The sequence below is a fragment of the Ailuropoda melanoleuca genome, chromosome 9, assembly GCF_002007445.2.
Source record: "Ailuropoda melanoleuca isolate Jingjing chromosome 9, ASM200744v2, whole genome shotgun sequence".
Lineage (NCBI taxonomy): Eukaryota > Metazoa > Chordata > Mammalia > Carnivora > Ursidae > Ailuropoda > Ailuropoda melanoleuca.
The window spans coordinates 60,076,694-60,092,468 of record NC_048226.1 but is presented as its reverse complement, the minus strand read 5'-3'; the positions used below and the strand labels follow the sequence as shown (position 1 = coordinate 60,092,468).

Below are 15,775 nucleotides of genomic sequence, written 5' to 3'. Positions count from 1 at the left end.
CCCCCCCGGGCCCCCGTCCTCCAGCTGACGCGCGGCTGGAGCCGTTCCCCGACGGGCAGCGGGGCGCTGGGTCGCCGCGTTTGGGCTGAGCGCGGCGACGCTGCTGCCCCGAAATCCTCCCCGATCTTGAGGCGGTAGGTGCTGGGGAGGATGAGCCGAACTGGGGGGCAGGAGTCGGGCCCGGGTGTGAGGAGGCGGTGGGCGCCGTCTCTGAGGTCGGACACTGGGAAAGTTGTGAGGGAGGGGGGTCCTGGAGTGGGGAGGAACAGATCAGGCAGGGCCCCCTGAGGGTCCCCAGGGTGAGTCGTAGAGTGTGAGGGAGCGAGCCCGTCGAGAGGAAAGGGTGGTACTGGTGTGGGAATCCCCGGCGAGGGGCACCTGGCCGAGGGAAAGTTACATTGCTGAGGGCCTATTAAAAGAACATAAACGCCAGAAAAAAGTAAGTACATAGCGCCCTCTGTCCCAGTACCTGGTCCTTGGTGGTGGAATGGTTTGAAGACATTTTGCCCCCTATACCCTGGCACCGTCACTACTAATTTCGGGCATTTTTTCTTTGATATTATTGTAGTTGTTTTTATTAATAAAATAAACAGCAAATTAATTAATTAGATGAAATTATATTCAAGAGAAAAGAAAACCCAGCAGGAAAAAAAGTGCCAAAAAACCATATATGGTTAATTCACAGAAGAAAATTAAGTGGTTCATGAAAGTATATGAAGATATACCACATAATTTATATGTAAAGATATGCTGTTAAAAAAACTGAGATGTAATTGACATATAACAGTTTCAGGTTTACAACATAATGATTCAATATGTGTATCAAAAGATTTTAATTGCTGATAATTTAGGCAAAGTTACAGAAAAGGACAGTTACATATCCACAAGCACCCATTATCTGAACAGTTTTATTCTACTTAAGTGTTAAATTTTGTTTCTATTGAAAGATACCTCACAGAGAAAAACAATTTTTTCCTGATCTGTCGTAAAGAGAAGGCACGAAATGGAAAATATTATGGAACACTCTCTCCTCTTACAACTTTTTGATAGTTTAAATTTTTCCTGAATGTGGCAGCTTGATTTGTGAAATATAAAATATCTTTTATCACCTAAGTCATAATTGGTTTATCTCTTACTCCTTGTATTTCCTTATATTACTTTTCATCTATCAGTTTATCCGTTTGTGCTGTTTACTTGCAAGCGGCATGTGGTTTCCAGGGATCCTAACTTTGTATAATATTTTGAAGTTGAAAATTGAGATTAAATCCTATCTGATTATCATATGGGAAATATACATGAGGTAGATGAAAACATGGTCTTTTCACTTCTCAGATTATTTAATTTTATATGGTCTTATTTCTTTTTAATTCCAATGTAGTTAACATGCAGTGTTATATTAGTTTCAGGTGTATAACAGTGATTCAGCAATTCCATTTGGTACTCATTGCTCATCAAGATAAGTGTGCTTTTAATCCCCTTCATCTATTTCTCTCATCCCCTTCACTCACCTCCCCTCTGGTATCCATCTGTTTGTTCTCTATATTAAGAGTCTGTGTTTCCCTTCCCTTTGTTCCTTTGTTTCTTAAGTTCCACACGAGTGAAATTTGTCTTTCTCTGGCTTATTTCGCTTAGCATTATACTCTAGATCCATCCATATTGTTGCAAGTGGCAGGATTTCATTCTTTTTTATGGCTTAATATTCCAATGTACCTATATGTGTGTATATATAGATATATGTGCATATATACATCTATAGATATGTGTGTATATATCCATTCATCTATATGATTTTTTTTAAAGATTTATTTATTTATTTATTTATTTGACACAGAGAGAGAGAGCGCCAGTGAAAGAGGGAACACAAGCAGGGGGGTGGGAGAGGAAGAAGCAGGCTCCCAGCGGAAGAGCCTGATGTGGGGCTTGGTCCCAGGACTCTGGGATCACGCCCTGAGCCTAAGGCAGACGCTTAACGACTTAGCCACCCAGGCGCCCCTATATGATCTTTTTTTTAAACATTGAGGGAGAGAGAGAGAGAGCATGCTCATGCCTGGGGGGGGGGCAGGGAGCTAGGAAGAGAGAATCTCTAGCAGACTCTTCGCTGATGCAGGGCTGATCCCAGGACCCTGAGATCCTGACCTGAGCTGAAATCAAGAGACGCTTAACCGACTGAGCACCCAGGTGCCTCTGATCTTATTTTTTAATTGCAGCAAAACCATCAGCACTTTCTAAGGAAATGTAGAATTTAAGTTGGAGATTTTACGTATTGTATCTGGCTTCTAAGTACAGTGCATGGTATGTATGTTTCCTATGTTTTGATCCATGATAAATAAGGCACTGTACCATGTCTACAGAATGAGGAAAGCATAGTAATCTAATAATTTATTTAGTATTCTAAGAAAAATGATAAATTGAGGAAATGGAAATTATTAGTACATACTAATTTATTCAGCAAGTCTTTATATATAATGTCGCTTCTCATAATTCATTAAAAAAATCAAATAAGCAATGTCCACATGGAATACTAGAGAGTCAAATGTCTTTCTTGTACTTATCAAATATGCAAGTTTAGAGACAAGGGCATGAACTTTATAGTTAAAATCCTCATTTTTACCAAATATACACTATGTGAACTTGAGAATCTCTCTCATTTTTCTGAGTATTAGGTTTCACATCTATAAGGTTACTAATAATGATTTTCTACAACAGTTAATGTATGGCTCAAAATTAAGTGAATTTAGCCTGTAATAGGACCTCAATAAATGGAGTTTGAATTAAAAAAGAATACTATATGTTGCGTAGTATGTCCCAATTGGTCAGTATCTGGGCTTATTATCCCATTGTACTGTATTTTAGAAAATTCTAGGTTAATTTATAATTTCAGAATTCGTTGGTCCTTAAAATTCATATTTAGTTTGATTTTTTTTTAAAACAGAAAAGGAACCTGAGATATAGTTAAGTATTGCTAGATGTAGAATGGCAACTAAAGCTTCCTGACATGCGGACCAATATTCTATTCATAGCAGTTGGCCTTTTAAGATGATTTGTTAAATATGTGTAAACTTGGGGAAAAAACCACTTTATTCAGTAGCTGTTTCTCAGCATGTATTAATAGAATGAAATTTTTGAGACATTGGATCAAAATGTTCTTTAAAAAATATTTATACTACAAGGCTGTATATTCACAGTTTACAAGACAGCTCCATGATTGGCCCACTACTTGTTCTCCATTGTTGTAAGCAGGATTCTTTTTCTTTTGCAAGTGTTGTCCTTTGTAACGGTTGATAGCATAAATGCCTACCGGAGGTAGTACTAGTAGTTTCAAAGGAAACTTTTGGAGCTCTACATTGGGTGGGTAAGGCAGGTATTAGAGTTTAAGATTAAAGTTATTTTAGATAATGATTTTGTAGTTCAGTTAAGTCTTTATTATTTTTAACCTAAACTGAGAATTGGGCTTTGGTTTATGGAGTCCTTTCCATCATAGATTATGATCCTGTGAATCAGTTTCACAGTGGTAATTACTTAATGTAAATACTTGCTTTTCTGTTAATAACACTGTAACATGATGCTGCTGTATACTGTTCATCCCAAACTTATTCCTATAGTATCAGTGTCTCTATGGCAGGCATAGTTTACTTAAAAAAATACTAAATATGGCATTATCCTTTCTCATTTCCTTAACTGATGTGAATTTATATATCTGGAGCCCTTGCTTTGTTTTCCTACTATAAATTGAAAGGGTGGGTGATACTAAAAGATCTTTTATTTTTTTGTTTATGTACTTGTATTGCAAAACCATATAATAGTTCTGTAACTCCCCAACTCTTGAAAATCCCTAGTTTGAATACTGTGGATTTGCATTGCTCAGCAACTGGAAAGGACTTTACAACCTATCAACTCAATTTCAGCTGAGCAATGAAAAACAAGAAAGTGTGTGCCAAAGTACTCTATTGTATTCTGATTCATTAGTTTCATAAGGGAAACAGGATGGAAAGTTACTACGTACTAGTATTAGGGTTCTAATTATAATGTCTAGGATAAACATTAAATAACACAATATTAGATTGCTTTTTGGCCCTTACTTAAAAATTTTCCTTTCACATAGAAAATATTCAATATTTGTCTGAAGTAATTTTTTTTTTTTGCTACATATGCTTATACCTTTTTTGTTTCCTATTATATCAAAGTTGTATTGCCAACAAGTACAGACGGTATTAGTTTTGTTTAGAAGGTTAATAGCCATGTTGAAATACCAGTTAAGAGACACATTACAAAAGCTCAGTAGGTATTAATTTGGAATACTGGCTGGCTTATCTCCAAACTTTAGGAAAAAAGTAACTATTTTGTGCTTAGTTATCAGTGCTAACTTTGAGCGGTTGTTTATAAATTTATGATTTGAACATTTGAATTATGTCCAGAGGCATTTTTTAAATAGTTGAAAGCATGTCTTTGGAGCTAAAAGGGAGTTATTAACCCTATTCTTTACTTAGGGAAACAGTCATTTAGGGTAATGATCTGCTTAAAATCATATGGTAACAATTGCTTCTGGATGAGCAGATACAAAGTCAGATGGAATTTTACTTTAGGCTTTGTCTTAATAGGCATCATAATTTGGAAAGCTGTGTGCTAGGAGGTTTTAGGCATATTTAGGAGGTATTTAAATTTATAGATTTATTTAGTTAAACTAATTATGTTGCAGGTACTAGGACACAAAGATAAATAAGATCTAGTTTTTTTAGCCTCAACTCAGTCTAACCAAACAGGCATGTAACAGATTTATTGTGATACATCTTAGAATAATTAATAAATAAAATACAGTAGGGGCTAGCGGAAGAAGAAAGATAAAAAGATAAATTATTATTGTTATTATTTTGCTATTAATTATCTGTTAGCAACTAAAAGCTTCAGGTGAACTACTTTATTTTCCATTACTGTTGAGACATGAGGATATTTTTTCCAAAGAAGTAACAGGAACTTGACCTTGGTCTTGAAAGAGGAATAGCATTTTGGGAGAAGAGCAGCAAGGAGAGTGAAGGAACTCCAGAATGTATAAATATACGGTGAAACAAAATAACATTTATGAATTCAACAATCTATTAAACACCCACAGTATTCTAAGCACTGTGCTAGACACTGGAGACATACCTGTGTGAGAGAACTGTAATTTAATGGTCAGATGATAGGTAATTGCAACTACTGCAGTAAGAACCACATTGGAAGAGGATAGACACAGGGGTGTTTTGTGAACACATAAGGGTACTTAACCAAAACCTGTTCAGTTCTGCCGGGTGTGGGGTGGAAAAAGGTTGGGCAAGATTCTTGATTCTTGCTGGCCAGAAGCATGGACATGGGCCTCCCTTCACTTCCTTGATTCAGGACCTTGGGCAAGTTACGTAATTTCTCCAAGCCTTATCTGTAAAATTAGGATTATAAAAAATAATAAAGCGAACATTTATTAAGCTCTTCGTATGTACCAGGCATTGTGCTAATGCTTTCTACATATATCTTATTTAGTCTTTACATCAAACCTAGGAGATAGAGGCTATTGTTTTCCATACTTATACAACTAGGTGCTGGAGCCATAATATGAACCCATGTGGATCAACCTGAGACCTGAACTCTAACTCTTAATTATAACTAATTGATAGAGTTCTGAATCTTAAATAATGTAACTTAGGTACATGGTTTACTTTGCATGACACTTGGATGTTTGCTCCTGTTTCTATTATGAATAATCCAGGACATGATGAGGAACTGAAGTTTTTAAAGCAGGTATGTGTGTAAAGGGATCATAGTGTGGAGAGAAAGAGGTTATATTCACCCATTTGTTCAGCAAATGCTTGTGTTACACCTACTTTGGATCCAGTCCAGGTGCTGTGTTAGTTGCCAGGGAAAGAGGGTGAATGAAAATATTGTTTCTCACTTAAAGAATCTGCTCCTCACTTTTGTAAGTATAAAAGACAAATCAGTCATTATAGTATAGTACAGTGGTCTCTAATGCCACGATGTAGGCATATTCAGTATGTCCCATGAACATAGGGAGAGGAGAGAGTATTTAAATCAGACTGAGTGATCAGGGAGATGAATTCAGAGCTACTATGGAACTAAAAGAGTAGTGGTGGGTAAGAAGAAAATAGATTTGAGAAATATTTTGGAAGTAGAATAGACAGGAATTAGAGACTAATTATGGTATGGAGGCTCGTATTTAGATCTTATTTAACCGAAGGTGGTCTGAGGGAGTTGAAAACCTTAAGGAATACTGAAAGAGGAACATCTTTGGAGTCAAAGTAATGAATTTGATTTTGGATATCTTGAATTTGAGATGTGTGTGATAAGATGTAAATGGAAGTATCCTAAAAAATAGAATTGGAAATTTAAGAGAGGTAGATGCTAAATGTATAAATTAGGGTATATTTATCATGTAGATAGGTAGCTGAAATCATCAGAATAGTTGAGGTCAGGGAAAAGGATCACAGCCAAATTTGGAAGAATTCCTAAATTTAATTGGAGAAAAGAAGAGGAATAAGTCAAGGAAGTTAGAAGACATAGTCAAAGAAATAGGAAACAAACCAAAAGAAAAGTCAGGGAAGTTATGGAGGAAAATGTTTCAAAAGAGGGAATGTTCCATTGTGACAGATGGTATAAAGGGGGCTAAGGTTTCCACCTTAACTTATAAAATGGATTATCTTCAAATGAATGTTGTGTATGTGTATGTATATAAAACCATCTTGATTATTTTGTTGAAAAGATAAGATACATTTTTCCTTCCTAAAGTATGGAACCTCAAGGTCTTTATGATAATGGAAACCAAAAAATTGATTGGTAAACCGCTTCAACCAGCAAGACCTGTTCGTCATCTGACTTCTCCCCCTGGTGAGTAATCTAGGGTACATGTCCTTAAATATTAATTGTTTAATGGCTAAGTAATATTTGAAAGGCTAAATAATACATAATTGTTTATGGTGGGTAAGGAATAATGAAAACTAATGATCTTGTTTGTTTGAAGAATTTAAAAACCGAAGAAAAAGACTCTTAATAGACTGTGAGTCCATAATCTACCAGACCAACAAAGGTAGGAAGAATAGCTCTTGCCTGAGAATTTGTGTATTTTTTTCTTGTCTCATTTTCATGGTTAACTGGCTTCTGCTTAGAATGATACTCTCAATACACATTGTGCCCTGTGATTATGATCACTGCACAGCAATCACACTGGAGAGAGAATTAGCTTTTTAAAAAAATTCCTAACAGCATATAAATGAATGAATAAGTGAATGAATACAAACAAAACAACAGTAATAGATTAGGGCTATGCTAGGACATATAGTCTCATTTTTCAGGAAATCTAAACAAACGTTCTAAAATTAAAGATTTTTCTTTTGCCTGTAAAACTATTATTTTGGACAGATTTTTGGACTACTTTTTCCTTAATTAGATTATTAACCTTTTATTTTTTTCATTGTTGCCATTTCTGTTCTCCTTTTTGTGACCGGCCTTTTACAGCACCCCTCACTCTTTTATCTGTACAGATTTGGTTTCTTTTGATTCTTTCCTTCCAAGTCTGTTATAGGGGTTAAAGGTAGTGGGCCCGTCTCTCATTTAATTATATCCTCTTAAGATCCAGAGAGGAGTAGTTTTATTAGGTAGAAAAGCTTAGTAAATCAGAAATTAATCTTGGCCTTTTTCAATATACTTCTATACTCCCTGGCTAGCTCACATCCCCAGAGAATTCTGCTTTTCTTCAAGACCCAGATAGAATTATTTACTTTTTTTTTTTTAGGATTTATTTATTTATTTTAGAGAGAGAGTTAGAGAAAGACCAAGCTTGAGCTGGGCTTGAGCTGGGGGAGGGGCAGAGGGAGAGACTCTCAAGTAGACTGCACTGCTCTTGGAGCCCAATGCAGGGTTTCGATCTCACGACCCATGAGATCGTGACCTGAGCCGAAACCAAGAGTTGGACACTGAACCATCTGAGCCACCCAGACCCCAGAATTATTTCCTTTTGTGAAGCTTTCCTCTATATCACAAAGCCCACTCTGCTTTCCCCTAGTATCTTCTCTGTACCCCTCGTATAACTTACTTGTTTTTATTATAGTAATTGTTTATGAGCTTGTCTTTTAAAATAGACCTGAACTCTCTTATTTCTGAACTCTTTTCACAGTGGCTGACACATAGTGACTGACATTTCATAGTGTTTAATAAGTATTTGTTAAGTAAATGAGTTATCAGAAAACCGTCAAAACAGTACCTAGAAAATCCTGGATACTTAAGGTTTTTGGGTGGTTGTATATCATTTATCGAAGTAATGGATATTTAATGTAGTTTTCTTTTTTCCCCTTCTAACAGGAGCAGTATTCCCTTTCAACTTTCAAAATGAATATTCATGCAACACTCAGTGCTTACAAAGTGGAGTTAGCAGAGTAAGTCCTAGAAATTATAATAAAATGAAGCATTGCAGACTAGAAAGTAACATTTGTTAGATGGTGCTGTGCTAGGTACTGGGCTAGGTAATTTATATACTTTTTAAAAAGTTATATTTCAAGAATGTATTGAAGGAAATTATACCTGTTGCCCAGCATTTTCAAATCTAAACATTTTGCTATATTTGTTTTAGAAAACGTTAAAGAGGGACACCTGGGTGGCTCAGTTGATTAAGCATCCAACCCTTCATTTCAGCTCACGTCATGATCTCAGGGTTGTGAGATAAGATTCTCTTTCTTCTTTTCCCTCTGCTCCTCCCCCCCTAAAAATGTTAGGAAACCTAACATATATTTTAAAACCCCTGTTATCCCTCCACTAACCTATTTTCTTCTTACCCTCCTCTTCTCACCCCCTATGTAGGTATATGAGAATAATGTTCATTGTGCAATGGAATCCTATTTCCTGCCATCCCCAAGTGTTGCATTAAATGTGTGCATAAGGCTTGTCCCAGAAATGGGCCCAGAGAAGGGGTGGCTGTCCAGAGGGGCACATAGCCACATGCCAAGGTTCTGATAGGAAGATGAGCTTGAGCCCTAGCCCTGCCACTTCCCTGCCCTGTGACCTTACATGAGTGATTTCTTTAACTTCTCAGAGCCTCTATTTCCTCACCTGTAAATGGGGCTAAGAGCTGTCTTTCTCACAGGTAAGTGTGAGGAGGAGGCAGCAGTGAGCTAATGCTCCCAAAGTCTTAGCACTGTCTCTGGCATGTAGTAAGTGCTTGCTCCATACCTGCAACAGTTTTCCTGGCTGTGCCTGTGGACCGTGCCCCTCCACCATCCCGTTTTCTTCTCATCCTCCTCCTTACCCTCTTAATTATTCTCAATTTGTAATTGTTTCCATGAATGTATTAGTCCTTTTGCTACAACAAATAGAATTGCTTTAACTGTTTTATAATTTTATATAAATAGTGTTATATCCACATGTGTTTTTGCCATTCTTTCTGCATTTAGGTTTATATTTTAAAATTTCTAATATTAGTTTTTGACTAAGTAAAATAATCAAAATTTAAAATTGGAAACATATAAAATGACATTTAGTGTAAAATTTCCCTGCGATGTCTATCCCCTAGTCACCAGTTTCCTCTGATCAGAACTAACCATTGTACCAGTTTCTCACCTAGATACTTCCAGAAATAGATTATGCATGCACAAGCATAAGTATATTCATAATAAATAAAATGTTAGGCAACTTTTAAAATGAATGAAACTGTTCTATATATGCTGATACAAAAAGTCTCTATATAATAATATACCATATTTTTTGTTCCATTTTCTTTTGGTGGGCTTGGCACTTTTTTCTATTTTATAATAAATGCCACAATGAACATCCATCCATATCTTATATTTTATACACGTTTGAGAGGTCTTCTTCTCATAAAACTGCAGTAGAAGTACTGTGTTAACAGGTAAACTTATCTTCAGTGTTATTATTTACTGCTAAATTACTCTCCAAAGTGATTTGTATGAGCAATGCCGGAGAGGTCTGATTTTTCTACATCCTTGTCTTGTTATTGTCAGACTTCAACATTTTGTCTTGTTTAAGAACTTATATCTTTTTTTAAAAGATTTTTATTTATTTGAGAGAGAGCATGCGCACATGAGTGGGGGGAGGGGCAGAGGGAGAAGCAGTCCCCCCACTGAGCCCCAGAGAGCGCCACACGGAGCTCTATCCCAGGGCCCTGAGATCATGACCTGAGCCAAAGGCACTCCTGAGAAATCATCTCTTTTTATTGGTTTTAATTTTTAATTTTCTATTACTTGTGAAGTGGGGTATCTTTTCACATTTTATTTGGCCATTTGGATTTTCTCCTTTTCTGAATTGCCAGTTCATATCATTTGCCCATTTTTCTTGGGTTGTCTTTCTTTTTGGTTTATATGCCTTTAAACTATATTTTGGGTTTTAATTATTTTTCTTGTATGCAGAGCAAATATGTTCTTTCCTGGGAATATGGTCTATGAGAGAATTATCTCTTTTTTGTGGTGTTTTTGTTCAGAAGTTTTAAATCTTTTTTTTTATTTTTATTAAAGATTTTATTTATTCATTTGACAGAGATAGAGACAGCCAGTGAGAGAGGGAACACAAGCAGGGGGAGTGGGAGAGGAAGAAGCAGGCTTCCAGCGGAGGAGCCTGATGTGGGGCTTGATCCCAGAACCCCAGGATCATGCCCTGAGCTGAAGGCAGATGCTTAACCACTGAGCCACCCAGGTGCCCCCAGAAGTTTTAAATCTTAACGTAGTCATATTATCATTGTTTTTCTTTATGATTTCACTTTTTGTGTCATTGTGAAGTCTTCCCATTGCTAACATGGGAAAAGATATTTTCCTACATATGTGTTCAGGTATAGTCTACCTGACATTGATTTTTTGTATGATATAAGATAGAAATCTAATTTTTTTCATGTAGGTGACCAAGTCTCAAGTATAGTTCATGAATAATCTATTATTTCCATAAAGATTTATAGCATATTTATTATATAATGTTTTCATATACATAGGGCCTTTTTCTGGGCTCTTTATTCTGTTCCATTGATCTAATTGCATGTCTCTGTGTCAGTACCATGATATCTTAATTACTTTTGCTTTATATTAATTTTTTATAAGTCATTGTAATGTTTTGTTTTATTCTATCAGCTAACATGCCCCCTTAATACAATAGTAATGTTTATAACTCTCTTTGGAACCACAGATGTTCTTCAAAAAACTTTATGTGTAAAAAAGGAGTATATTAACATTACAGATTTTATAGAGGAAAACCAAATCATATAATGAAATTTACTCCTACACTGAAAATTTTGTCTGCTGCTTCAGTTATAATGCAAAAGCTACCAGAACCTATGTCGGAGGTGCCACATATATGCTGGATACTTTTTACTAACCATGTATTTTTTTAAACCAACTTTATTAAGGTATAATTTACAGTGAAACAAACCCACTTGTTCATGTTTTGACAAATACATACCCTATGTAACCAGCGCCACAATGAAGATATAGAACATTTTTATCTTCCCTCAAAGTGCCCTTATGTCCCTTTGCAGTCATTCATCACCCATGCGTCCACTAACCCCTAATGCTCCCTCTTGCTCCAGGCATCCACCGATCTGCTGTCTTCAACTGTAAATTAGTTTTGACTACTCTAGAATGTCATGTAAATGAAATCATGCGTATATATCCTATGGTGTTAGATTTTTTTTGCTGAGCATAATATTTTTGAGATTCTTTCATGTTATTGTATATACTAATAGTTGGTTTCTTTTTAATGTGAAATAGCATTCTGCTCTATGAATATAGGACAATTTGTTTATTCAGCACTTGATGGACATTGAATTGTATCTAGTTTTTGGATATTATGAATAATGCTGCTCTGGATGATTGTGTTCAGGTTTGTGTGTGGACATACACTTAATACACAGAAATGGAATTGATGGGTTTTATGAGTTTGTTTAGCTTGTAAGAAACTGCCAAAATGTTTTTCAAAGTGGTTGTGCGATCTTATGTTCCCACCTGTAGCATGTGCCAGTTCCAGTTGCTTCATAGCCTACCATTTTTAGCCATTTATTATGTGAGTGTTAGTATCTACCTGTGTTTTAAATTTGCATTTTCTTAATGGTTAATGAGATTGAGCATCTTATCATCAGCTTACATTCCATTTGTGTTTTTTTGTTTGTTTGTTTTTTGTGAAGTGTCTGTTCAAATATTTTGCGTATTTTTGATATTTGGGTGGTTTGCCTTGTTTGGGTTGTTTGTTTTGTGTTGTTTGGGTTCATTGAATTGTGAGAGTATTGAAAATCAGTATACATGTGTGAGTTTCTTTCTTTTTTTTTTATTACATTCAGTTAGCCACTGTATAGTACATCATTAGTTTTAGATGTAGTGTTCAATGATTCATTAATTACGTGTAACACCCAGTGCACATCACAATGCATGCTGTTTCTTTTTTTTTTTTTTTTTACTATGATATGTTAGTCACCATACAGTACATCATTAGTTCTTGATGTAGTGTTCCATGATTCATTGTTTGTGTATAACACCCAGTGCTCCATTGTAATATGTGCTCTCCTTAATATCCTTCACCGGGCTAGCCCATCCCCCTACCCCCCCCCTAAAACCCTCAGTTCGTTTCCTGAAGTCCATAGTGTCTCGTGCTTCATATCCCCCTCTGTTTACCTCCCCCTTCATTCTTCACTACCTTCTCCTACTGATCTCCCTGCTATAGCTTATGATCCATAAATCAGTGAAACCATATGATAATTGTCTTTCTCTGCTTGACTTATTTCACTTAGCATAATCTTCTGCAGTCCCATCCATGTTGCTGCAAATGTTGGGTAATCATTCTTTCTGATGGCTGAGTAATATTCCACTGTACATATGGACCACATCTTCTTTATCCATTCATCTGTTGAAGGGCATCTCGGCTCCTTCCACAGTTTGGCTATTGTGGACAATGCTGCTATGAACATTGGGGTGCATATGGCCCTTCTTTTCACTACGTCTGAATCTTTGGGGTAAATACCTAGTAGCGCAATTGCTGGGTTATAGGGTATCTCTATTTTTAATTTTTTGAGGAACCTCTGCACTGTTTTCCAAAGTGGCTGTACCAACTTGCATTCCCACCAACAGTCTAAGAGGGTTCCCCTTTCTCCATGTCCTCTCCAACGTTTGTTGTTTCTTGCCTTGTCAATTTTTGCCATTCTAACTGGTGTAAGGTGGTATCTCAGTGTGGTTTTGATTTGAATTTCCCTGATGGCTGATGATGTTGAACATTTTTTCATGTGTCTGTTAGCCATTCGTATGTCTTCATTGGAAAAGTATCTGTTCATATCTTCTGCCCATTTATTTATTTGATTATTTGTTTCTCGGGTATTGAGTTTGAGAAGTTCTTTATAGATCTTGGATACCAGCCTTTTGTCTGTAGTTTCTTTTGCAAATATCTTCTCCCATTCTGTGAGTTGCCTCTTTGTTTTGATGACTGTTTTCTTTGCTGTGCAGAAACTTTTTATCTTGATGAAGCCCAAAAGTTCATTTTTTCTTTTGTTTCCCTTGCCTTTGGAGATCTGTCATGAAAGAAGTTGCTGTGGCTGATGTCGAAGAGGTTACAGCCTATGTTCTCCTCTATGATTTTGATGGATTCCTGTCTCACATCGAGTTCTTTCATCCATTTGGAGTTTATCTTTGTGTATGGTGTGAGAGAGTGGTCAAGTTTCATTGTTCTGTATATAGCTGTCCAATTTTCCCAGCACCATTTATTGAAGTGATTGTCTTTTTTCCATTTGATGTTATTTCCTGCTTTGTTAAAGATTAGTTGACTGTAGAGTTGAGGGTCCATTTCTGGAGTCTCTATTCTGTTCCATTGGTCTATGTGTCTGTTTTTGTGCCAGTACCATGCTGTCTTGGTGATCACAGCTTTGTAGTATAGCTTAAAGTCTGGGAACATGGTACCCACAGCTTTGTTTTTCTTTTTCAACATTTCCTTGGCGATTCAGGGTCTTTTCTGATTCCACAAAAATTTTAGGATTGTTTGTTCCAGCACTTTGAAAAATGTCATTGGTATTTTGATCGGTATGGCATTGAAAGTGTAGATTGCTCTGGGTAGCATAGACATTTTAACTACGTTAATTCTTCTGATCCATGAGCATGGAATGTTTTTCCATCTTTTTGTGTCTTCTTCAATATCTTTCATCAGCGTTCTGTAGTTTCTACAGTATAGATCCTTTACCTCTCTTGTCAAGTTTACTCTGAGATATCTTATGGTTTTTGGTGCTCTTATAAATGGATTTGATTCCCGAATTTCTCTTTCTTCAGTCTCATTGTTAGTGTATAGAAATGCAGCTGATTTTTGAGCATTGATTTTGTATCCTGCCACATTACTGATTTGCTGTATGAGTTCTAGTAATTTGGGGGTGGAATCTTTTGGGTTTTCTATATAAAGTATCATGTTATCTGCAAAGAGAGAGAGTTTGACTTCTTCTTTGCCAATTCAAACACTTTTATTCTTTTTTGTTGTCTGACTGCTGTTTCTAGGACTTCTAGTACTATCTTGAACAATAATGGCAAGAGTGGGCATCCTTGTTGTGTTCCTTATCTTAAGGGAAAGGCTCTCAGCTTTTCCCCATTGAGAATGATATTCATTGTAGGCTTTTCATAGATGGTTTTTATGAAATTGAGGAATGTACCCTCTATCCCTACACTCTGAAGGGTTTTAGTCAGGAAAGGATGCTGGATGCTGTATTTTGTCAAATGCTTTTTCTGCATCTATTGAGAGGATCATATGGTTCTTGTCTCTTCTATTATTAACGTGTTCTATCACACTGATTGATTTGTGAATTTTGAACCACCCTTGCATCCCAGGGATGAATCCCACTTGGTCTTGATGGATAATCCTTTTAATGTACTGTTGGATCCTATTAACTAGGATCTTATAGAGAATTTTGGCATCCATATTCATCAGGGATATTGGTCTGTAATTCTCCTTATTGATGGGGTCCTTGTCTAGTTTTGGGATCAAGGCAATGCTGGCCTCATGGAATGAGTTTGGTAGTTTTCCTTCTGTTTCTATTTTTTGAAACAGCTTCAGGAGAATAGATATTATTTCTTCTTTGAATGTTTGGTAGAATTCCCCAGGGAATCCATCAGGCCCTAGACTCTTGTTTTTTGGGAGGTTTTTGATCACTGCTTCAATCTCTTCACTGATAATCGGTCTATTTAGATTATCAGTTTCTTCCTGTTTCAGTCTGGGTAGCTTATAGGTTTCCAGGAAGGCATCCATTTCTTCCAGGTTGCTTAATTTATTGGCATGTAGTTGTTGATAATTTCTAATGATTGTTTCTGTTTCCTTGGTGTTAGTCATTAATCTCTCCCCTTTCATTCATAATGTTATTAATTTGAGTCCTTTCTCTAATTTTTTGAATAAGTCTGGCCAGTGGCTTATCGATCTTATTAATTCTTTCAAAGAACCAGCTTCTAGTTTTGTTGATCTGCTCTACTGTATTTCTGGTTTCTAATTCATTGATCTTTGCTCTAATCTTAATCAGTTGTCTTTCTGTGCGTGCGTTAGGCCTGTTCTTTTGTTCCATCTCCAGCTGTTTAAGGTGTGAGTATAAAGACTGCATTTTAGATTTTTCTGTTCTTTTGAGTGAGGCTTGGATGGCTATGTATTTCCCCCTTAGGGACCGTCTTTGCAGCGTCCCATGGGTTTTCGACCAATGTGTTTTTTTTCTCATTGGTTTCCGTAAATTGGTTAAGTTCTTTTTTAATTTCCTGGTTTACCCAAACATTCTTTTTTTTTTTTTTATTTATTTTTATTT

The 15,775-nt window shown here is 36.3% G+C and overlaps 1 protein-coding gene across 5 annotated transcripts in view; it reads left to right on the top strand.

The window, feature by feature from the left end:
* Positions 1-3: 3 nt before the first annotated feature.
* The window catches only part of C9H8orf88 (chromosome 9 C8orf88 homolog), a 44,295-nt gene continuing 28,523 nt past the window's right edge, over positions 4-15,775 (top strand). Inside the window, exons 1-4 of one of the 5 annotated variants that reach the window (XM_034668284.1) lie at positions 4-134; positions 6,772-6,870; positions 7,004-7,069; positions 8,341-8,414. In XM_034668284.1, the coding sequence (XP_034524175.1) occupies positions 6,792-6,870; positions 7,004-7,069; positions 8,341-8,414 (219 nt within the window). In that variant the 5' untranslated portion in view covers positions 4-134; positions 6,772-6,791. Of the gene's footprint in view, positions 135-2,207; positions 2,293-5,736; positions 5,770-6,771; positions 6,871-7,003; positions 7,070-8,340; positions 8,415-15,775 lie in introns of those variants that run through there. The other 4 variants (XM_034668286.1, XM_034668285.1, XM_034668287.1 and 1 more) reach the window with 4 other exon arrangements.